The 24,538-nt window shown below is 41.7% G+C and overlaps 1 protein-coding gene across 1 annotated transcript in view; it reads right to left on the bottom strand.

Moving 5' to 3' along the window:
- The window catches only part of APBB1IP (amyloid beta precursor protein binding family B member 1 interacting protein), a 120,427-nt gene that overhangs the window by 22,646 nt on the left and 73,243 nt on the right, over positions 1-24,538 (bottom strand). Inside the window, exons 9-10 of the mRNA XM_032243826.1 lie at positions 7,229-7,315; positions 4,258-4,401 (exon numbers count right to left, since the gene is read on the bottom strand). Of these exons, the coding sequence (XP_032099717.1) occupies positions 4,258-4,401; positions 7,229-7,315 (231 nt within the window). The remainder of the gene's footprint in view (positions 1-4,257; positions 4,402-7,228; positions 7,316-24,538) is intronic.

Raw genomic sequence — 24,538 nt, forward strand, 5'->3', positions numbered from 1 at the left:
CCCAATTCCACCAAAAATTGGAATATTATCAATATTATTTATTTTCTCAATCTCATGTTTAATTTACATTTCCCTGATCACTAATGAGACAGAGCAACTTTTAGCTACGCAGTGACTACTGGTACTTCTTTTTCTGTAAATTTTCCCTTTAAAAGCTTTGCCATTTTTCTATAAGTATGTTTATCTTATTTATTTATTTATTTATATTTTTTTGAGATGGAGTTTTGCTCTTGTTGCTCAGGCTGGAGTGCAGTGGCACAATCTTGGCTCACTACAACCTCCGTCTCCCAGGTTCAAGCGATTCTCCTGCCTCAGCCTTCCAAGGCTGGGATCACAGGCATGTACCATCATTCCTGGCTAATTTTGTATTTTTAGTAGAAACGGGGTTTCTCCATGTTGGACAGGCTGGTTTTGAACTCCTGACCTCAAGTGATCCACCCGCTTCGGCCTCCCAAAGTGCTGAGATTACAGGTGTGAGCCACCATGCCCGGCTGTATGTTTCTCTTTTTCTTATTGATTTGTTGAAGTCTTTATATCTAATGGACACTTAAGTAACAAAATAATGCATATTAGTCACAATCTATGAAATATTCAGACTTGTTTATACATATTGCAAATATACTCTCTGACTGTAGTCAGTCTTTAACTTCTTGTTTGTTATCTTTGGCCACAAGGAATTAAAAATAGCTTTATAAGGTCAAATCTGTCCATTTTTTCTGTTATAATTTTGAGTTTTTAGTCTTGCTTAAGAAAGCTTTCCCCAGCCCCAAATTATGAAAACATTAACCTATATTTTCCCCTCCCTCCCTCCCTTCCTCCCTTCCTTCCTTCCCTCTTTCTTTTTTTTTTTTTTTCAGGGTCTCATTCTGCCACTTAAGCTGCAGTGCAGTGGCACGGGCTCAAGAGATCCTCCCCCATCAGTCTCTCAAGTAGCTGGGACTACAGGAATGTACCACCATTCCCGCTTTTTTTTTTTTTTTTTTTAAATATTTTTTTGTAGAGACAGGTTCTCCTTATGTTTCTCAGGCTGGTCTTGAACTCCTGGGCTTAAGTGATGCTTCTGCCTGGGCTTCCCAGAGTGCTGGGATTACAGGCATGAGCCACTGCACCCAGCTGACCTCTATTTTCTTCTAGGATTTTATACTAATTTTCTCTAAAGATATTTTAATCAGTCAAGAATTTGATTTGGTACATGGATTGAGGTAGGAAATCGTATTTCTAAATGGATATACAGTTATTTCAACGCTATTCACTGAATACCACATTCTTTACCCACTGCTATCATATAAAATTCTAACTTTAACTTCTCTTATATTAGATGGCTGTCTGTCGACCTGTTTGTCTCTAGCTGTACTGTTTTTATTTAATGTTTTGACATGGTACATTAGATCTACCTTGATGTTCTCTGCAATTTTGGGGGGGTCTATTTTGGAACAGTGTCTTTTTCCCATGAATTTTAGAATCGGTTTGTGAATTTCAAGTAAATAAATCCAATTGATATTTTTATTAAACATTCATTAAATTTACAGAAAACTGGGAAGAATTAATAACTTTTCATTTACCAACATGGTATTTTTTTTTTTTTTTTTTTGAGACGGAGTTTTGCTCTTGTTACCCAGGCTGGAGTGCAATGGCGTGATCTTGGCTCACCGCAACCTCCGCCTCCTGGGTTCAAGCAATTCTCCTGCCTCAGCCTCCCGAGTAGCTGGGACTACAGGCGTGCGCCACCATGCCTGGCTAATTTTTGTATTTTTAGTAGAGACGGGGTTTCACCATGTTGACCAGGATGGTCTCGATCTCTTGACCTCATGATCCACCCGCCTCGGCCTCCCAAAGTGCTGGGATTACAAGCGTGAGCCACCGCGCCCGGCCCGTATTTCTTTTTTTCAAGACGGAGTCTCACTCTGTTGCCAGGCTGGAGTGCAATGGTGCGATCTTCGCTCACCGCAACCTCCACCTCCTGGTTCAAGTGATTCTCCTGCCTCAGCCTCCCAGGTAGTTGGGATTATGAGTGTGCACCAACACACCCAGCTAATTTTAAAATATTTTTAGTATAGATGGGGTTTCACCATGTTGGCCAGAATGGTCTCGGTGTCTTGACTTTGTGATCCGCCTGCCTCAGCCTCCCAAAGTGCTGGGATTACAGGTGTGAGCCACTGCGCCTGGCCAGCAACATGGTACCTTTCTTCTGATTCAGTTCTACTTCACTTCTCTTATTCAAGTTTATGTTTATATCATACAGCTCTTGAACATTCCTTGTTTATTGTTAGATGTTTTGCATTTTTTGTTTCTAGACTGTATAGATTCTTTTGCATTTTATTTAGTTTGCATATCATATGTATAAAGAGAAACTTTCTTAGTTAATACATTTATTTGGTTCTAACAGTTTTTCAGTTCAGTGTCTCATATTGCTGGATAGATAATCATGCCAACTGTGAAAAATCAGTCTTTGCCTCTTCTTTTCTGTCAGTCATACTTATTATTCTTTTCTTTAATGTACTAGTTACTTCCTCAACCCAGTGTTAATGGTAACAGTGACAGAAAGTATTCTTGTCCAACTCTAATGTAAACATTTTTTTAAAAGACATAGTCTTGCTCTTTCTCCCAGGCTGAAGTGCATTGGCATGATCTCAGCACACTGCAACCTCCACTTCCCAGTTCAAGTAGTTCTCCTGCCTCAGCCTCCCGAGTAGCTGGGATTACAAGTGTGCCACCACACCTGGCTAATTTTATTTTTAGTAGAGATAAGGTTTCACCATGTTGGCCAGGCTGGTCTAGAACTCCTGGCCTCAAATGATTCACCTGCTTCAGCCTCCCAAAATGCTGGGACTACAGGCATGAACCACCACACCCAGCCAAATGTAAACACTTTTAATTCTCATCACAGAGTATATCATTTGTTATTTGCTTATTTATATGTATCATTTATATTTAAATGACTGAGACATAAAAATTTCTAAAAGAAAACAAATTGTTTGTGGATCAGCTGTGCGGTGCCCAGTGAGGGATTGGAATGAGATAGCAGAGTTGGGAAGGAATCAGAGCTAAGGCTGGGAGTGGAAGAGGCTAAGGAGAACAGTAGCTACCCTGGAACAAGAGTTAGCCATAGTGCCCCTCCTGCCTTCCAACAGAGACAAGAGTCTCCTTACTAGAGGTAGCAGACCTGGATGTTCACGATGACTTCATTGGCTTGGAAGTATGAGTTATGCTTTATCAGAGGAATCCTGCAATGCATAAACACACCATTGGTGGTGCCCTGCATTTGGAAGGGAAGGCAAATGCTTCTGCTTACCCAAGATACAGATTAGAGATATATTAAAGGTGAACCAAAGATGAAAATGTCACAATCCTCTAAGAAAGGTCTTAGAGAAAGCTGATGGTCACAATAAGAGATAAAACTACATTTCAAGGAATAATTTAGTGCATACTTATAAATTTGAGGCAATAATCCCAAATCACCAAGTAAAAGTTAAATGATGTCTAAAATACCCTGTTAAAATCAGGCAGGGAAATTCATAGAGTACACCTCAGAGAACAATTTAAAAATTCAGAGTCTAAGGGCTAAAATCTCAAGCAAAATCTAGTCAAGAGCTGGGTGCGGTGACTCATGCTTGTAATCCCAGCACGTTGGGAGGTTGAGGTGTGTAGATTGCTTGAGTTCAGGAGTTCAAGACCAGCCTAAGCAACATGGTGAAACCCCATCTCTACAAAAAATATTAAAAAAATTAGCTGGGTGTTGTTGCATGTCCCTGTAGTCTCAGCTACTTGGGAGGCTGAGGGGGGAGGATGGCTTGAGCCTGGGAGGCGGAGGTTGCAGTTAGTCAAGATCATGCCACTGCACCCCAGGCTGTGGATTAGAGTGAGACTCTGTCTCAAAAAAGAAAAAAAGAAAATCTTATCAAGACTTCTAAAACCTATATGATTCCAGATAAAAGAAATTTAACTATAATGCCTATAGAACAACAGGGGTGAAGAAAAGTCCTTGGAAATAGGTAAAGTAACAAAATAATCTCTAGAAAAGTGCTTTTGCCATCATTTTTGAAACCAGACTTTAAAATAGATAAAATAATTTTCCCTTCAAGAGAATTACGGCAAAAATAAAAAAGATTTCAGTATTACTGTCCTATTTGTATACATGCTGCAGGATTATGGAACCCACAGCAACAGAGAATATATTTAACTTGCTACCTGAGGATTTCTTTAGTTTCACTTTCATAAAATGGTTTATTGCTAAGTGCTTTTTTTTTTTTTTCTGACCTTAGTCTTTCCTTTGGGTACATAATAAATTCCAGAAGCCCGTAAAAGAAAATAGCGCCTTTTCCAGGATTTCTTTCCATCTTCTTTCAAATAAAGAGCTCCTTCCAGTTCTGGTACAATGACAGATGTTCCACAGAAACTTTCCTGAAATTGAGATTCCAACGACGTAAGATGCACACGAAAGATAAAGCATACATTTTTATTCACATTTAAACAAGCTTGCGAATTAGCTTTTAAACTAAAAGTCAATTTTGTGTACAACTCTGATTGAATGCATATTTTTATATTATATGATACTTACCAGAAGACAGGGAGAATAACATATCTATCAAGAATCCTGGCTCCTGAGTTAGACTTCAAGTCCGCCTCACCACTTAGCTCAGCAACCATGGGCCATTAAACCTCAGTCCACTTACTTGTCAAAACTGAATAACAATAGCCCACTTCATAAGGTAGGTTGTGAGCACAGTCTTGGGATATCGTAAAAGTCAGCATTTAATAAAAGTGATTCATGTTATTATAAAATGGAAGATAGAAAAAGTATTACTTTCCTGATAAGTAAAAAAGTTACTGTTTCATTGCTGGTAAATGGAACAATTATTATATATAATTCTACACACAAAATCAGGGAGGACAGTTAATGGGTACAAATAAATAGAAGGAATGAATAAGCCCTGCTATTTGAAAGCACAGCAGGGTGGCTATCGTCAATAACTTAATTGGGCATTTAAAAATAACTAAAAGAGTGTAATTGGATTGTTTGTAACACTAAGGGTAAATGCTTGAGGAGATGAATAGCCCATTCTCCATGATGTGTTTATGTCACATTGTATGCCTGTATCAAAATATATCATGTACCCCATAAATATATATGCTACTATGTACCCAGAAAAATTAAAAATAAAAATAATCAAATAAATAAGTCAATATTTTATTCTTGGAATAGTTTTCTTTTCAAAGAAGGAAGAAGGCAGTTATTAATATATGAGTATCAGAAAAGAATAACAAAGCACATCTTCTAGATGTAGATTTTTAAATCTCAAAAGTTGCATAGAATTATATAATTATTAATAAATTTTGTTTTTAAAAGCAATAGAATACAATTATATATTATTCTATTTTACAACTCAAATATTCAAACTTTTTTTTGCTTTCTTTTTATGACTCTCAATATCCTCTCATTTAGTTCAATAAATGCAAAATTACTGAATTTTGCATCCTCCAAATACATTTTTAGGTAGTAGAGCTGGAAAACATTATTGTTCACACTCCCCAATTTCTCTCCAAAATTGGCTAGTATTAGTCGTCCTGTTAATAATCTCTTAAATTCAGAATTTTGACCCCAGTTAGACAGCAGGATATTGCTGATTTTTCATAGCATAGCATGCTTTGTATTTTCTTTTACATCCAGCTGTAAAACATTGCTGAGGTCCTGGAACAAGGACTATCCTGTTTGGCCTCCCTGGGAAATGCCCACTGTGCGCATGCTCCTAGGAACAGAACCGGCAACACCTGAGCTCAGGCTCTTGGGAGTGGCAGCTGGTTCTGGTAGCTGCTTCATTAGGCACCGGGCTGTGAAAGCAGGCAGGGAATAGACACGCGCAATACCTGGGCGGAACCTTAGTAAACACGAGAGGGCGCTCTTCAGCATGAGCCAATTGGTCTCCAGGTGGGAACTGGGCCGAGGGCATCACCAGGTCTTCTGATTTTTCAAGGGAGGTCCAAAATTTACTAACTCAGGAAAAGGTCCATGCATTGTCTCAGGGTAAAACAATCCGGGCAGCTCTAGCATGGGCATTTGTGACTTGAGTTCTGGCACTCATTTCAACTGCGTTATGTGCTGAAAACAGAGCCTCGATTTTTTATTTTTTAATTTTCCTTTGAGACTGGCTGTTGCTCTGTTGCCCAGGCTGGCCTTGAGCTCTTGGACTCAAGCGATCCTCCCACCGCAGCTTCCTGAGTAGCTGGGATTACAGGTGCGTGCCCCCATGAGAGGCTCAGAGCCTTCATTTTAGCATAGATACTGTGTGAAAACTCACTAGAAGTTTCCAAAAAAATCAATTGCCAAATGTACTTTTGGAACATGCCTCAATAGTGGTCATCACAGACATCTGTATGGTAATCGACAGTGCTTTTCCCATCTCACTGAATCTCCGTGATGATTCAATACAATTCAGAAACTGAGGTTCTTGGGGCAGGGACTGGTCCATTATCACATGAACTGTGCTGGACAGAGACACCTCCTGTAACGTCCCTAACTCCGAATCTCACACTTCTTACCACATCTAAGATGTTGGGAGAGCATCTTAGAGGTCCCTTTAAAGAGGTTTGGAAATCTTTATGTCTGACTTCTGTGGAGCACTTAAATAATGAAACATATGACATGCTAGGAGATGGGTTTTATGAGGATTTGCCAAGTCTTCTTAAAAGTCAAGAATTACTAATCCAACTTCATTTGTCTAAAGCCACGTGTTTTAACAAATGACTCAAAAAAGAAAAACAGTTGAATTATCTAAATAGCTATAATTTAGTAATAATTTGATTTTAACACCCCAACTTAAAATTTCAATGTATTTCTTTAGGTTTTTCCATTGTTCTGGGAAGCAAATGACTTAAAAATAGACACAGCAGGCTGGGTGCGGTGGCTCATGCTCATAATCCCAGCACTTTGGGAGGCCGAGGCAAGTTGATCACCTGAGGTCAAGAGTTTGAGACCAGCCTGGCCAACATGATAAAATCCTGTCTCTACTAAAACAAAAATTAGCTGGGTGTGGTGACACGCACCTGTAATCCCAGCTACTTGGGAAGCTGAGGCAGGAGAATTGCTTGAACCTGGGAGACAGAGGTTGCAGTGAACTAAGATCGCACCACGGTACTCCATCCTGGGCAACAGAGTGAGACTCTGTCTTAAAAAAAAATAGATACAGCAAACATCCTTTTCTTTTCCTCCACTCTGCAAAATTAAGCTTACCTCAAGTAAGGATTCCTTGTTCTTAGCATTCATTTTCTCACTAGTTTCCTTGCTTTCTTTTTTTCCTCTGTTATCCAAGTAGAAATTCTAAATAAAATGTTAAAAGATCAGATCAGTAAGTGTTCATTACCATGCTAGACTCTGCAAGGAGCTCACAGTCTTGCTGGAGAAAAGGCATTAAGTATGTGAAATAAATAGGGAACCAGAGCATATGGTATTGGTCAATCATCAGGGCCTTCCCAAAGGCTGATACCGCATCACCGAGGCAAGAGTGAAGCCTTCTCATCCTCCCCTAGCATACAATCAATGAAAAAACAGAAGAGAGAAAACAGTAGCAAAAAATACATCACTTAATTGTTAAAGTTCATGTGTGGACCATGCGTGTTAAATGCTGGAAGTCCCAAGGCGCTGGCAAGAGCTGGAGGTTGGAGTGAAGGTCAAGCTCATGTCCTATGCTCAAGAAGGGAGCTGCTCCAGCTGGCAGATGCCACATAGGATCTCAAGGTCTTGTAGACCAGTGGGATTCTGGCTTATCAAGAAAATCCAGAAATGTGGATGTTTGTAAAAATGACCTCTTTAAAAAAAAGAAAAAACTGCGTGGGTTAATCACAACACATAATTTACTATTTGGCAACTTCTAAGGACAAAAAGAAGCAGAAAGGGTATTTCTGGAAAGAAAACCAGCCTAAACAAAGGCAGGGAAGACGGTGACCTAAAAGCACTCACAGGCTGGGTGTGGCTCATGCCTGTAATCCCACCACTTTGAGAGGCTGAGGCAGGAGGATTACTTGAACCCCAGAGTCTGAGACCAGCCTGGGCAACATAGTGGGACCCTGTGTCTACTAAAAATAATAATACAAATATTAGCTGGGCATGATGGCATGCATGCCTGTAGTCTCATCTTCTCTGGAGGCTGAGGCTAGAGGACTGCTTGAGCCGAGGAGTTCAAGGCTGCAGTGAGCTATGATCACTCCACTGCACTCCAGCCTGGGCAACAGAGTGAGACCTTGTCTCAAAAAACTAAACTAAACTAAAAATAAAGAAGTAAGCCGGGCGCGGTGGCTCAAGCCTGTAATCCCAGCACTTTGGGAGGCCGAGGCGGGTGGATCACGAGGTCAAGAGATCGAGACCATCCTGGTCAACATGGTGAAACCCCGTCTCTACTAAAAATACAAAAAATTAGCTGGGCATGGTGGCACGTGCCTGTGATCCCAGCTACTCAGGAGACTGAGGCAGGAGAATTGCCTGAATCCAGGAGACGGAGGTTGCGGTGAGCCGAGATCACGCCATTGCACTCCAGCCTGGGTAACAAGAGCGAGACTCCGTCTCAAAAAAAAAAAAAAAAAAAAAAAAGAAGTAAAAGCACTCAGAAGCGGATTTACGGTCTCTGAGCATGGTTTGTATTAATTTCTGGATCACACCTTGTTAATACTGAATACCAATGGGATGGCTAAAAATAGTGAGTGAGTTTCCAAAAAGTCATGAGCACTCGAGAACTAATTTTTACACAATGAGTGCGGCTGAGGTATCCATATGCAGAGTGAATATTGTGAGTGACCACTGTCATAGAGTGCTGAGCATTTTTATGTAAAAGCAAAGAGTTTTACAAAATACATAAAAAATGTATTAAAAGTCAGAAAATGCATCTCAGGAGCACTGTGACTAAATTAAGGACCCTCCCCAATCTAGGCACAAGTGTTTATTTACACCATAGGAGCGTTTCTTCAAGTATAACCCCCAGACCACCTCGAAACTCGACACAATGCATGTTCCTGGGCTACACCGGAATCCCTGGAACGAGGCCTGGAAATGTGCATTCCAATATCCTTTCCAGATGATTTTTATGCACACTGAAGCTTGAGTTTTTCTTTTTATTTATTTATTTTTTTTAAGAGACAAGGTCTTGCTCTGTTACCCAGGCTGGAGTGCAGTCACATGATCATATGCAGCCTTGCACTCCTGGGCTCAAGCAGTCCTCCCGCCTCAGCCTCCTGAGTAGCTGGTATTACAGGCGTGTGCCACCATGCCTGGGCACACTGAACTTGAGAATCAAGTGTACTGTACAGAAAAGAAGCAAACTGCAGGCAAAGAAAATGTATAAGTTTAAGATATCTCCTTGAAATACAATGCATAAGAATGATGATTTGCTAACTTAAATAGGGAAAATACATCAAGTACAATTTTTTTTTTTTTTTCTTTTGAGACAGAGTCTAGCTTTGTCGCCCAGGCTGGAGTGCAGTGGCGCAGTCTTGGCTCACTGCAACCTCTGCCTCCTGGGTTCAAGGGCCTCCTGCCTCAGCCTCCCAAGTAGCTGGGATTACAGGTGTGCACCACCATGCCCAGCTAACTTTTTGTATTTTTAGTAGAGATGGGAGTTCGCTATGTTGGCCAGGCTGGTCTTGAACTCCTGACCTCAACTGATCTGCCTGCCTCAGCCTCCCAAACTGCTGTGATTATAGGCATGAACCACTGTGCCCGGCCAAGTACAATTCTTTTGATAGTTTTTACTGAAAAGGAGCTAATTTTAATAAGTTTTTCCAAGACTTTTGAACTTTTACTTGTTATTTGAAAGGATGTTATATTGTGAATTGGTGTGATTATAATTTAGGATTCAGAAAGCTATTTTAATTTTAAATGTTTTGCTTGAAGATCACGACTAGCCATAATAAATAACATATTCTACCTGCCAGAAATCTATGCTAAGGCCTTACAGGTACGCTTTTCACTTCATCCTCATAAGAACCCCATAACATAGGTACCATTGCTATTGCTACTTTACAGGTGAGGATACAGAGAATTAAGTGATTTTCCTAAGGCCGATTAGAGGCAGAACGTTGTTAAATAATTTTTCTCGGCATTAAAATAATCTAAGTACAGAGCCAAGCATAATGGCGTGCACCTGTAGTCCCAGCTACTCCAGAGTCTGAGGTGGGAAGATCAGTTTAGCCTAGGTGTTTGAGTCCAGCCTGGGCCACACAGTGGGGCCCCATCGCTAAATAAATAGATAGATAGATAGATAGATAGATAGACAAATAAATAAATAAATAAAGCTTTAAATACCATAGGGGAGAATCTAGCACATCAATGTGAATGTACTTAATACCACAAAAGGGTACACTTAAAAATGGTTAAGATGATAAGTTCTATGTTATATATATTTCCCCACAATAACAAAAGATGTGACCCAACGTGAGTTCACCCATTCATATATGAGTGATTTCAGGGTGCTGCTAGAAAGCAAACTGTAGTTTAGGAGGGCCAGATATTTGAATCACATATGATGAATTGAAAGTGTGAACAAAGAGCATAATGAAGACTCCAAGCCTGGGTGCAGTAGCTTACACCTGTAATCCCAGTACTTTGGGTGGCCAAGGTGGGTAGGTCACCTGAGGTCAGGAGTTCAAGACCAGCCTGGCCAACATGGCGAAACCCTGTCTCTACTAAAAATACAAAAATTAGCTGGGTATGGTGGTGGGAACCTGTAATCCCAGCCACTCGGGAGGCTGAGGCAGGAAAATCGCTTGAGCCTGGGAAGCAGAGGTTGCAGTGAACCAAGATCACACCCAGTCTGGGTAATAAAGCAAGACTCTATCTCAATAAAAACAAAACAAAACAAAACAAAAAACAAACCCAAAAAACAAAAACAAAACAAAAAAGACTCTAGAGCAAGTGTTTTTCATCATCCTCATCTGGGAAAGACAGAGCATCCGTCACTCTCTGTAGGGAAGAGCCTGTCTAAACTGTGAAGGGCCACATTTCACCAGGGTGCCCTAAAGAGGCAGGATCTCCGTACCTTTCTTTGAGAACTTTCTCTGACACACTTCTGACTTTCTCAGCTTCAGAATGTCCTTCTAAGTGACCATGCTACACTGTTTTTGTTTATTTGAATGAAATAGCAAAAAGTACAAAGTAAATCTGTGCCAGAGGAAGGCAGTGCTTAGAATAAGAATAATTCTCAGAATAATAAGACTGACTGCTTTCGGATCAGAACTTCCACCTGTGGTGTGGGTGCCCACTCAGTGTGGGCTGTTCTGTAGAAGCAGTGAGCAGAACGCAACCTTTAGTCATGATCTCCTGCAAATGGAAGTTGGGTAAACCTGAGTCGAATAATAAAGGAACTTTAAAATGGGAAATGAGACTTTTGGTCACAGCTTGCTCTCTTTTCTCACAGCTTCTGAGAGTGCAAGGTTTGGGGACAGCTGGATAGGAAAGAAACAGCAAATACTTTTTAAACATCATCTTCTTGGAATAAAGAGCAAATCAAGCAAACAGTTATCAGTCCATGAAGAAATATTTGTGTGCACCCTTTATACATGCAATACATCCCTGTTGTTTTTATTGAGGGGGTAACATGGCTTCACTCTGTTGCCCAGGCTGGAGTGCAGTGGTGTGATCACAGCTCGCTGCAAACTCCGCCTCCCGGGTTCAAGTGATTCTCCTGCCTCAGCCTCCTGAGTAGCTGGGACTACAGGCATGCACCACCTCACCTGGCTAATTTTTTGTATTTTTAGTAGAGACAGCTTTTCACCATGTTAGCCAGGATGGTCTTGATCTCCTGACCTTGTGATCTGCCTGCCTCAGCCTCCCAAAGTGCTGGGATTACAGGCCTGAGCCACTGTGCGCCACCTCAGCTAATTTTTAAATTTTTTGTAGAGATGGGGTCTTGCTATGTTGCCCAGGCTGGTCTCAAACTCCTGAGTTCAAGTGATTCACCTGCTTTGGCCTCCCAAAGTACTGGGTTTACAGGTGTGAGCCACCATGCCCGGCCCCAAATCTCTGTTCTCAAGAAGGTTGCTATCACATGGAAAAGATAAATACGGATAGATCATAGAGAGGTAGACAGACGGTTCTATATGTATTGATGGGGAAGATAGAAGAGACTACATAAATTCAAAATGAGCCACATTCTAGAGATTTTCAAGAAGGAACAAATTACTGAGAGACGGTCAAGGAAAACTTTAGATGGACTGAGAGAGATGGTCAAGGAAAACTTTACAGAGGGGATCAAAGTGTGAACGAGGCCTTGAAAGATGTTCAGTATTCAGCTAGGGGAAAAGAGAATGAGAATAGATTTCCAGGCAGGAGAACAAGCACGCACAAAGGCACAGAGGTGTCTTTGGAGCACCAGTGAGCAGCCAGTCGGGCTAGAGCTATGGTTAATGCAGTTCACTGACTGAAGATCAGACCATTGCTCCCAATTCTCTGCTTGCTGTCAGGTGACTGGGCAGTAACGTTCCCCAGAATGGATGGAGCTTATTTCCTTGCTTCACTTATGTTGGGTTTGGCCATGTGACTTGCTTTGAATGTGACTGTTGGAACAATGCATAGATTCTGAGCAGAGGGCTTGAGGTGCAGAGTGTGTTTCCTGTCATCTGCCTGTACTCTTGCCATTGACTGTGGGAAGAATATGTCACAGGTCTGTGCTGTCCAGGGACAATAAGAGAGACAGAGGGCTGGGCATGGTGGCTCACACTTGTAATCCCAGAACTCTGGGAGGCTGAGGCGGGTGGATCACCTGGGGTCAGGAGTTTGATACCAGCCTGGCCAACATGGTGAAACACCGTCTCTACTGAAAATGTAAAATTAGCTGGGCTTGGTGGCACATGCCTGTAATGTCAGCTACTTGGGAGGCTGAGGCAGGAGAATTGCTTGAACCCAGGAGGTGGAGGTTGCAGTGAGCTGAGATTGTGCCATCGTACTCCAGCCTGGGCAACAGGAGCAAAACTCCATCTCAAAAAAAAAAAAAAAGACATGGAACTACCTAAATCTAAGTCATACTCTGCAGCTAAGGACAGGCGACCAGCAGACCCAGGAGAGAGGAAATGTCTGTTTCTGCAAACCACTGGGATTCTGAGGCTGTCCAATTTTTTTTTTTCTTGAGACAAGGTCTTGCTCTGTTGCCCAGGCTGGAGTGCAGCCTTGAATTCCTGGGCTCAAATAATCCTCCCTTCTCAGCCTCCTGAGTAACTGGGACCACAGGTGCATGCCATCACACCCAGCTTATTTTTTTTTTTTTTATTTTTTGCAGAGAGTGAGATCTCACTATGTTGTCCAGTCTGGTCTTGAATTCCTGGGTTCAGGTGATCCTCCTGCCTCTGCCTCCCAAAGCGTTGGGATTACAGGTATGAGCAACCATGCCCAGCCTCAGAGGCTGCTTTTTATACATCAATACACTAACTAATCACACAAGCCACACTGGCTGGTGAGAGGATCCAGGGACGAAGCCGTGGGTAGACCTTCCTTTGACATAGTAGTGCATGTGGGGACCAAAAAGGTGATTACTGTAGAATTTTCCTTCTAACCACATCTGGTCCTGGATGGTCAGAGATTGCCCTTGGTAGGCTGAGGGAGGCTGGAAGGGATTGGAAGAATGATGTCACAAGGTATTAATACTTTTCTTCCGCAGTAGCTGCCAGGCTGTGGCTGAGACTCTTCTGCACCTGAGCAGAAGTTGTGTTTGTCTCTGTTCCTCACTCATGGAGCCACCAGTAGAGGATAACCACCATCAAATTTCAGTTAAGAAACCAAATAATCTGTGGACTAAAATTTGCCCAACATATCTATAGTGATTATTTTTAAAGAGTGAGATTATGGGTGATTTAGACTTCCTTCCTTATATTTTTCTGAATTTTCTAACTTTTCCTTTGATAATAAATTGATATTATTTTTAAGTTAGCAAAAGAAAGTTATTAGAAGAAATAAGAAGTAATACAGTAAGGCACAACCTTACATGAACTGACTTTACCAATTAATTTCTTTTCTGAAAAAGAGATTTTTTTTTTTTGAGACAGAGTATCTCTGTCGCCCAGGCTGGAGTGCAGTGGCACGATCTCAGCTCACTGCAACCTCTGCCTTCTGGGTTCAGGCAATTCTGCCTCAGCCTCCCAAGTAGCTGGGATTACAGAGTGTGATTCCATGCCAGCCTAACTTTTTTTATATTGCTAGTAGAGATGGGGTTTCTCCATGTTGACCAGGCTGGTCTTGAATTCTTGACCTCAAGTGATCTGCCTGCTTCCACCTCCCAAAGTGCTAGGATTACAGGCTTGAGCCACCGCGTCCAGCCTGAAAAAGAGATTCTTAAGGCTCCTAGCAATAAGAATGGCTTATGTTAATACTGGAATGATTTTCCATGTTCATACCCAGTCCTCAGTTCTCCAACCCCTATTTTGGTTTCAGGTGACAGAGTTCAGGACACACTATCCCAAATTCTGGCACCTTGTCGTCATTTCATAAAACAGCAGAAGCAGGAAGGTCCCTCTGACATTTTCCTGTCCTTCTCCGAAGCAGGTCATGAAAGAATCCTCTGAACTTTCTCTAAAGTAAGTCACAGGATCCTCATGAGACAGATACCCACCCCGGACCCAGAGGAAAGGAATGTCCCTATCTCTGAAGACATGGGGACCCAGAGAAGAACTGGATGAGGACTTGCTAAGTTCCCCCCAGTTTATTTCCATTAGATCATACACTTTTGTCCTGCAATCACACTTCTGCACAACTGTCCACAAACATACCCAGTTCTTCCTGTTTCTTCAGAGTTTATTTCTGAAAGCTCCGATGTTACATTAAATTAATTTGTGTGCTTTTTTGTGGTTGTTAATCTGTCGTTTGCAATAGTGACCTCAGCCATAAACCTAGCAATGGGTTAGAAAACAGCTCTTTCTCTCCTACACAGGCAATGTCACTGATTTTTGTACACTAGGCTTTTAAACAAAAGCTGCCTAACATAGTGAGATCCCACTCTCTGCAATAATGTTCTATTGCCCCAGCCCACTTTCCCAAAAGGGACCACATCCCCTGTACAAGAGATTCTCTGTAGGGGTGAAAAAGTCATACCTTTTCCTCACCCATTGCAGAGGTAATGGCTGACACCCTTATAACAAGAGAGAGCTTAATAAGAGAAAAGCAACACAAATTCATCTAACCAAAGTTTTCCATGATATAGGAGCTTTCAGAAATCAAGACCCAAAGAAGCAAAGAAAACTGGATTTTTATGCTAAGTTGAAGACTGAACTCTGGCCCCTCTTTTTCTTGAGACAGGGTCTCACTATGTCACCCAGGCTGGAGTGCAGTGGCATGATCACGGACCACTGCAGCCTCGACCTCTCAGGCTCAAGTGATCCTCCCACCTTAGCATCTTGAGTAGCTGGGACTACAGGGATGTGTCACCACACCCAGCTAATTTTTAAAATTTTCATAGAGTTGAGGTCTCGTGTTGCCTGGGCTGGTCTCAAACTCCTGGGCTCAAGTCATCCTCCCATCTCCCAAAGTGCTGGGATTACAGGCGTGAGCAATTGTGCCTGACATTTTTTTTTTCTCTTGCCAGAATTTCTTTCTTTCTTTCTTTTTTTTTTTTTTAAAGAAATACATAGACTTATGAGTGAGAACATGCGGTGTTTGATCTTCTGCTCTTCTGTCAGTTTGCTGAGAATGATGGTTTCCAGGTTCATCCATGTCCCCACAAAGGACCCAAACTCATCGTTTTCGATGGCTGCATAATATTCCTTGGTGTATATGGAGAACACATGGACACAGGGAGGGGAGCACTACACACTGGGGTCAGTTGGGGGGAAACAGGGGTGGAACAGTGGGGGGTAGGGAGTTGGGGAGAGAAAGCAAGGGGAGAGATGCCAGATGTAGGTGATGGGGAGGAAGGCAGCAAACCACACTGCCACGTGTGTACCTATGCAACAATCTTGCATGTTCTTTACAGGTACCCCAAAACCTAAAATGCAATAAAATAAATAAATGGGGAAAAAAAAAAGAAATACATAGACTTGATGCAGTCTGGCCCACATTCCTTTCTAAGAGGCAGGGGAGTCATACCCTATAAACCACAAAATCTAGCGATTTTAATTAACCCTGTAGAGTGCAGCTTACTTTCCAATCTGATTCTGGTATAGCATCACATGATAGACAGCAGGCCTCTTTAGCTTCATGTAGGCACTCCTTTCTATTGACTTCAAGTCTTCAGATAAAGCTCAGTTCTTTCAACCAATTGCTAACTCAAGAATCCCTAAAATCCACCTATGACATGTAAACCTCTGCTTTGAGATGCCCTGTCTTTTTGGGAACTAATGTATACCTTCCACATATTGATTTATGATTTCATCTGCAATTCCTGTCTCCCTGAAATGTTTAAAACCAAACTGCAACCCAACTGCCATGGGCATACTTTTCAGGACCCCCTGAGGCTGTGTAATCTGGGCTGCGGTCACTCATGGGCTCAGAATAAACCTCTTTAAATATTTTGGCATAATTTTTTTTTCATCATCAATCTGATGAAAGAAGTGAGTAATTGTGAAGAAATGTGATCTAATGGTAATAAACTGGGGGAGCTCAGCGAGGCCTGTTTGTTTTGATTCGTTTCTGCATCTCTGCGTGACATACTTTCCCCTCCAGGTATGGGGCAGGATGCTTGCCACAGGAGGACCTTCCAGGGGCAAAGGGAGGCGGTCAGAGAGTGATCTTTCTAGGTTTTGTGGCTTGCTTTTGGGAGCAGTTGAGTTTCTATAACCTGCTTCAGGGGAGAAATGGGGGAAGGAGAAGAGAAGGAGGGAGAAGGTCACGGAGATTGTCTGGCTTCTTAGGTCCTTCTAATCTTCTTCAGTTTAAAGCACCCAGCATGCCACGGTGCCATATTTTGGGGGTACTGTGTTCTGAGTGCTGGCATCCCCCTGGGGCCTACCAAGTGTTGAAGATGAGAAATGATGACATAAATTATTATTTTATACTGGGCACAATGGCTTTGTAATGCAGAGGACAGTTAACTATGGGGTAGCCTGAGCCACTCACAGTGACCCACCATTCAAGGCCAGAGTCTTCCTTTTTTAAGAAATGTATTTATATTTTAATTTTTTTTATAGAGATGGAATCTCCTATGTTGCCAGGCTGGTCTTGAACTCCTAGGCTCAAGTGATCCTCCTGCCTTGGCCTCCCAAAGTGCTGAGATTACAGGTGTGAGTCACTGTGGCTGGCCTAGGCCAAGGGTCTTTCAATTGTGTCCCCCCCGTCCCTCCATGTCCCATAAGTACATGAAGGCCCTCCAAAAGAATGCTGTATAAATTGCCACATCCTCAGTCTTGAAGTGAACCATTTTCTAAACTGGACATGCCTGAGAATGGACGTCCCTTTCACAACTGCCTTTTCACATGTTAGAGAGGAAAAGCACACCTGCACCCACACCAAAACTTACTGCCCCAGAGCAAGGCTCAAAGGCCCTAAACAAAAGGATGGCTTGAAACACCAGTGCAGAGAAAGAAGAAGACTCATCACAAATCCTTTTGGAAGTCAGGTGGATTCTAATTCTTTGCTTTCAACACAATAGAAGGTACCTTATTATCTGGTGAGCTGATGGATGAAAAGAACCATCACTGATCCTCCTCTGGCTTTTGGCTAGCACCTTGGAAGGAGTTCAAAGAATTGAACGACATTCTTCTATTCCCATCTACCTATTTATGTGAACAAGGTTTCTCAATATAGAAAGTACTTAACGTCTGTAAAAATGAAAAACTGGAATGTAATTGATATGGAACTTTATCCTTTGATCCTGGAATTAACCACGGGGAAAAATGGCTCATCTATTTCTAACATTAAGGGATCTCCCCTTCCTATTTTTCCTTTCTTTCTTTCTTTTTTTTTTTTTTTTTTTTGGAGACAGAGTTTCACTCTTGTTGCCCAGGCTGCAGTGCAATGGCACGATCTTGGCTCCCTGCAACCTCTGCCTCCTGGGTTCAAGCGATTCTCCTGCCTTAGCTTCCTGAGTAGCTAGGATTGCAGGCATGCACCACCAAGCCCGGCTAATTTTTTTGTATTATTAGTGGAGATGGGGTTTCACCATGTTCGCTAGGCTGGTCTCGAACACCTGACCTCACGTGATCCACCTGCCTTGGCCTCCCAAAGTGCTGGGATTACAGGCATGAGCCACCACATCCAGCCTCCCATTTTTGCTTTTTATGTTTAATTAATATCAATATATATAATAAAAAGTTTATATGTTGTTCTAGTCAACTGTGATTTTTTTTTTAACACTTATGTGTCCTATGCTGACAGAAAAGAAAAACTCACCCATCAATTTATAAACATAATTAGTTAAGAGGAGTATGGGAGAGAGAATAATAAAAGACTGTTGAGCATATCAATATATCACAATAGGATAAATCTTTGTGGAAAAAATGAAATGGAAATAGTTCAAAGGGAAAAAAGGAACAAGGTAAAATGTCCCAAATGTTAAAAAAATTAAAAAAGAAAGCTTACTGTACATCACCAAAAGTGAAGACTAACATCAACTATGGACTTTGGGTGATAATAATGTGTCAATGTGGATTCATTGACTGTGAAAAATGTGCCACGCTGGTGGGGGGTATCGGCAGTGGGGGAAGCTGTGTGTGCACAAAGGCAGGGGATATTTTGGCCCGCTTTCTACTTCTGTCCAATATAACTGTGAATCTAACTGCTCTAAGAATAAAGTGTATTAAAAAATAAAAGCTTATTCATGAGCTTCTTAAAAAGATGATGGTGAGAATCAAATTGTCATGGAACTGTATTTAGATTCCATTGAATAGTTTTTTTAAACTGTCAACGTTTAAAATATGTTGGACATGGCATTCTTTGTATCTATTTAAACTTGTAGGCCAGGCATGGTGGCTCACCCCAGTAATCTCAGCCTCCCACTTTGGGAGGCAGAGGTGGGCAGATCACTTGAGATCAGGAGTTCAAGACCAGCCTGCCCAACATGATGAAACCCCTCGACTAAAAATACAAAAATTACCCTGGAAGGGTGGCACATGCCTGTAATCCTAGCTACGTGGGAGGCTGAGGCAGGAGAATAGCATGAACCTGGGAGGAGGAGGTTGCAGTGAGTTGAGATTGCACCACTGCACTCCAGCCTGAATGAAAGAGCGAGACTCCATCTCAAAATAATATTAAAATAATAATAATAAAAAGACAACTAATTCCCAAGAGAACTAACTCATTCCCAAGATAAGAGCATTAATCCCATTAATCCATTCATGAAGACTCTGCCCTTATGACTCAATCATCTCTTAAAGACCCTACCTACCTCTTGACACTGTTACATTGGCAATTACATTTCCAACACATGAGCTTTTGGATGACACATTCAAACCACAGTGCCATCTTTATCTATGAAAAGGGCTATGGGTAGACCAAGAACAGACTGACTTTGAAGTAATGAATGCAGATTCCAAGGAGAAAGAATCTGTACTTTCAAGCACTCTAGGGCTGTACACCTACATTCTATGAGAATGTGCATTCTTGTTTCCTAAAGGCATAGAGAATACCATTTACCATGTAAAAGAATGTCATTGCAAGCCAGCACATGGTCCTCCAGGAATGGAGAGCTGGACCAAGCCTTTGCATGCACTTGTGTACAGAAAGCAGAATAATAAACTTGGACTTATTCTGATTTGGCCCTCTTGGGATCAATCTCTTTTCATCGTGCAAAACAGATCCAGTTTAATAATTTCTCAGAGTCAACAGATTCCATTTGTTGTATCATCCTGATAGTTGTATTCAATTTATCTTGTCTGAGGAAATCCACAGTCACTAATTCTTCCAGTTTCATTCTGGGTTTCCTACAGTCTAGAGAGCACTGAACAGAATAATCAACGCATGAAAACTGCTCATCATTGTCCTCGATGTTAGTGATAGGATCAAACAAATGCCTATCTTTGATCTCTGTTTTCTCATTAGTAAGGAGGGAATTCTAGTATATCCTTCTTAACCCTCATACTTGTAAAGATTAGAGATAATAGAGGCTCAGCTTCTAGCCTAGCATATAGTAGGTATTCAACAAATAGAAATAGTTTTTTATTGTTTCTATCAATTTTCCTTTTCCCCTGGATCATCAGTTTATTCTCTCTGCATTTGATAATGAGTAGCCTTTGTTTTAAGCTTCCATGAACCAAAGTTCTTAGGCTTGACACCATAAGAATTTCTGCTGGATGTGGTGGCGCACTCTAATCCCAGCCCTTAGGGATCGCTTGAGCCCAGGAGTTCAAGACTAGCCTGGGCAACATAGTGAGACTTGCTCTACAAAATAAAAAGTAAAATAAAATTAGCCAGGTGTAATGCTCTGTGCCTGTAGTAGTCCCAGCTACTTGGGAGGCTTAGGTGAGAGGACTGCTTGAGCCTAATATCAAGACTACAGTGAGCTTTGATCATGCCACTGCACTCCAGCCTGGGTGTCAGAGCAAGATTTTGCCATAAAAAAAAAAAAGGAGAAATTTGAGGTGTCAGTTTCTATGAGTATCCTTAGTATCCTTATCTCCAGAAATTCCACTTTGCAGTTACAGAGAAAAGTCCCTTAACACAAGGAAAGCTTTCGGGGATAATGAGGACAGTGACAAAAAATCAGTCAATTGCTTTTTCCCTTTGTAAATGCCTTGTGGTCTGAGAGCAGGTGAGATGGAGCATATCTCAGCAATGGCAAGATTTCCACTATCTCATGAGAAAAGGAAAGCACCCAAGGGAAAATTTACAAGCACGTCTCTAGTGACATTTAAGGATAAAATATTGCCCATCTGATTGACAATACTTAAGTGAAATATGTAAATCTCATGCTAAATCTATGGTGGGTGAAAGATGAATTTTGAAGGAGAGGGAGAAGTTCAGCTTGTTTAAATTCATGCTCACCATGTTCTCCCAGCCTGCTTCTCTTCTTGTACCTCCTTCCTCCATGCACGACACCAGAATCTACTCATTTCCCGAGCCTGGAACCAAGGTATTATCCCTGATTGCTTCTATGCATCCCTATTAACCCAGCATCCAAATGATCACCATATTCCATAATATTCTGCTTCCTAAATAACTCCCAATACCCTCCAGCTGTCATCTTCTCCTTCCTCCATCTTCTGGGCTTCTATAATCACCTTCCCTTTCGCTTTGCTGTCTCCAAATCCATTCTCCACGATACAGCCACAGTGATCTTTCTCCCAACTCACATGACTTCAATGGCGCCCTGCAAGGCTCAAGATAAAGTCCAATCTCTTTAACATGGGCTACAATGTCCTTGGCCATCTCAGCCCTGCTTCTCTCCAGTCTAAATGAAGCTTTTCCGGGAGCATATGATTGGGTTAAAAAACAATTTGGTCAGAAACAAAATCACAGCAGAAACAAACTGGTTAACATTTTTTCATGTGGCTTCTGTCTTGGGTCTTAGTGATTCTGACGCCCTTAGACAGTTCTTAATGCATCTTTAAGCCTTTTGGACCATTTGTTGGAATTTTTCGAGTTTTTTATTTTTTATCTCGATTTTATTCTTAGCCAATTTTGCTTGTTTGGTATATATTCACTAAAGCTTAGGATTTGTGTTAAAGTATGGGAGAGTGAAATGTGTGGAAACTGAGAGCTCAAAGCCATTAGTTTGTGCTGCCTCCAGCCGGGAAGACCAGGGTGTATTCCAGGAACTGTGGGGCCTAATCAGGGTCAAGTGTCCAGCAGTTTTGGACAGGCATTCAGATGGCAGGAATAAACACAATATACAGCATATGGATACAATGCATAATGTCCTTGCTTAGTACTATCAATGGCTTCAGAATCTCCCATCATATCATAACCTTCTGCAGACAGCATTTCACTCGTCATCTCTACTTCCATAAGCTAGGTTTTTTGTTTCGTTTTCTATTTTTTTTTTTTTTTTGAGACAGAGCATCATTCTGTTGCCCAGGCTGGAATGCAGCAGTGCAATCTTGGCTCACTTCATGCAGCCTCTGCTTCCCAGGTTCAGGTGATTCTCCTGCCTCAGCCTCCTGAGTAGCTGGGATTACAGGCACACTTTGCCACACCAGGCTAATTTTTGTAGTTTTAGTAGAAATGGGGTTTCACCATGTTGGCCAGGCTGGTCTCTAACTCCTAGCCTCAGGTGATCCACCTGCCTTGGCCTCCCAAAGTGCTGGGATTACAGGTGTGAGCCACCATGCCCAGACAAACCACTTTTTTTCTGCAAGAACAAAGCCCAAACTTCAGCTTGTTCATCCACAAAGAGTAGGGCACACTCCATGCCACAGCTTTGATTATGTCAGCAAAGTTGAATCACACAGTGATGAGCAAATATAGCTTCACAGAAAAGAAATATAGAAGATAGTTCAATAGGCAACGTAAGCATTGGAGGCTGAAATTGGAATTTTAAAAAAATAACAAAATATTGGAAATTGACTAAACTGCTTGAGAATGCCTTTTAAACTAATGTCATTTAATGAAGACTGCATAATTGTCAGTGGCATTTGTACGCTGGGCCTTCATCTCAAAAATGTACCATGCCGTAATTTCTGTCCCACATTGCTCCTATCTTAAATCTGGAAGTTAAGCTTTAATTGTTTTGCATATGTCTTTTTCTACAGTTAGGTTAGAAATTGCTTCAGGTCAGAGTTCACCTTAATATCTGCATCACCCATAGATAGCATGAGGTTATACAAGTAACAAGTGCTCCTCAAATGTTGGCTAAAGACAAGCAAATGTCTGTTGGGGTGAATTCCATTAAAGGCTCCTTGTACAAGTCAACATTGGAGAGACTTTCAATGTGTTGGAAACTTTTGTGGTGACTACTAAATAAATTGTTCAGAAGTTGAGTCTTTTCCTTACATTATTTATGATGTTAAATTAAGAGTAACCTAAAGATGCCTTCTTACATATTTTAAGTTTGGACTAGAGTTTTCTCTATCCATAGGGAACTATAACCTAACTAGATATGTAAACAGATTATAACCTCCTCTTGAACCAAATCACAAAGTTTTGGCCAATCACAAGCAGTCAACCTTTCAAACCGTGTTCAAATAAGGCAAACACAGAGCTGTAACCAATCCAGCTGTCTCTGCACCTCACTTCCGTTTCCTGTCTGTCACTTTCATTCCTATGTCCATTAAATATTATGCAACCATGTGGCAGTCCGGCAGTCACCCTGAGCCTATTCTGGTTCTGGGACTGTCAGATTCTTGAATCGTTCTTTGCTCACTTAAACTCTGTTAAACTTAATTTGTCTACGTTTTCCTTTTAACCCTGGTTAAATCCAGCTTTTCATGTACAGTTTCTCACTCAGCTCTTCAAATACTTTCTAGGCAGCACCACAGTGAAAATGCCTTTGCAAGTTTAAGACTGAGACAATGAAAGAGATCTTACTTAACAGACTCCATCTTGCTTCTAACCTCTAAGCTGTCCTTGTTCATTCCTGGGCATAGGCTGAGCTAACTTTGGGAGAAACTTAGTTTATAGGTTAAAAGAAAGACGATAATAGACCTTTCCCAGAGCAAACCTCCTTGTTGCCTGGGGACTAGATTGCCTTTGTAGGACTAATGTTAGCCACAAGATTAGAAATTATGGTTTGGGAGTCATGCAGCTGGAGGCTGCAGGATTCTGACCCTCCCTAAACTGCTCTTGGGATCAGTGCTTGAGACATTTTGCAGACCCTGAACTTGATGGATCAGCTGCCATCACTCAGGCCGTAAACTGCCTCATCTGATCTTGTGCCCCGACCCCCCCCCCCCAGGAACTGACTCAGTGCTAGGAGACAGCTTTGACTCCCTACAATTTCAACCCTGACCTGACCAATCAGCACTCCTGGCTCATCGGCTTCCCCCTGAATCTACCAAGTTGTCCTTAGAAACTCTGATCCCCGAATGCTCAGGGAGACTGATTTGAGTAGAAATAAAATTCTGGTCTCCCGCACAGCCGGCTCTGCATGAATTACTCTTTGTCTATTGCAATTCCCCTGTCTTGATGAAATGTACATTCATGATGACCTTTGTAATGGGGAGTAAGGACTGGTAAGGGCCATGAGGAAGGACACTGGAACTCCCTTAATGCTCTGTTATCTTCATGTGGGTGGTAATTACATGGGTTGGTTCACTTTGTAAAAATTCAGAGTGTACCATTATGCTATCTGCAGTAACTCATTAGTTACCATGGCAAACTGCAGATGCCCACTGAAGGACTGAAAGATATGCCATCCCCCAAAATGCTGGATTGGTGCATTGATTACTTCTAATTGAAAACATTGGAGAAACTGCATTTCCAGAAAGGGTGAGTGGACCTTCCCTTCCTGCCCGCAGCAAGCCATCAAGATTCCTCTGTGAGGGAGAAAATAGCCCTCATCACCAGAGACTGGGAACTGGGGCCTGCAAAGGAGCTGAATAAATATACTCAATAAAGTAATCTTTATCTTCCACTAGTTTTATATCCCCTCCCCATATCTTCTGGTGAGTCCTCTAGTGAAACGAAAATAAACACACAGGACCCCAATTCATGCTGCCAAAAGGAAAAAGTAAGCTGAAAGCTGAGTCATGCAAGAAGCTGCTG

The sequence above is a fragment of the Sapajus apella genome, unplaced genomic scaffold, assembly GCF_009761245.1.
Source record: "Sapajus apella isolate SASKATOON/1434 unplaced genomic scaffold, GSC_monkey_1.0 scaffold53, whole genome shotgun sequence".
Classification (NCBI taxonomy): Eukaryota; Metazoa; Chordata; class Mammalia; order Primates; family Cebidae; genus Sapajus; species Sapajus apella.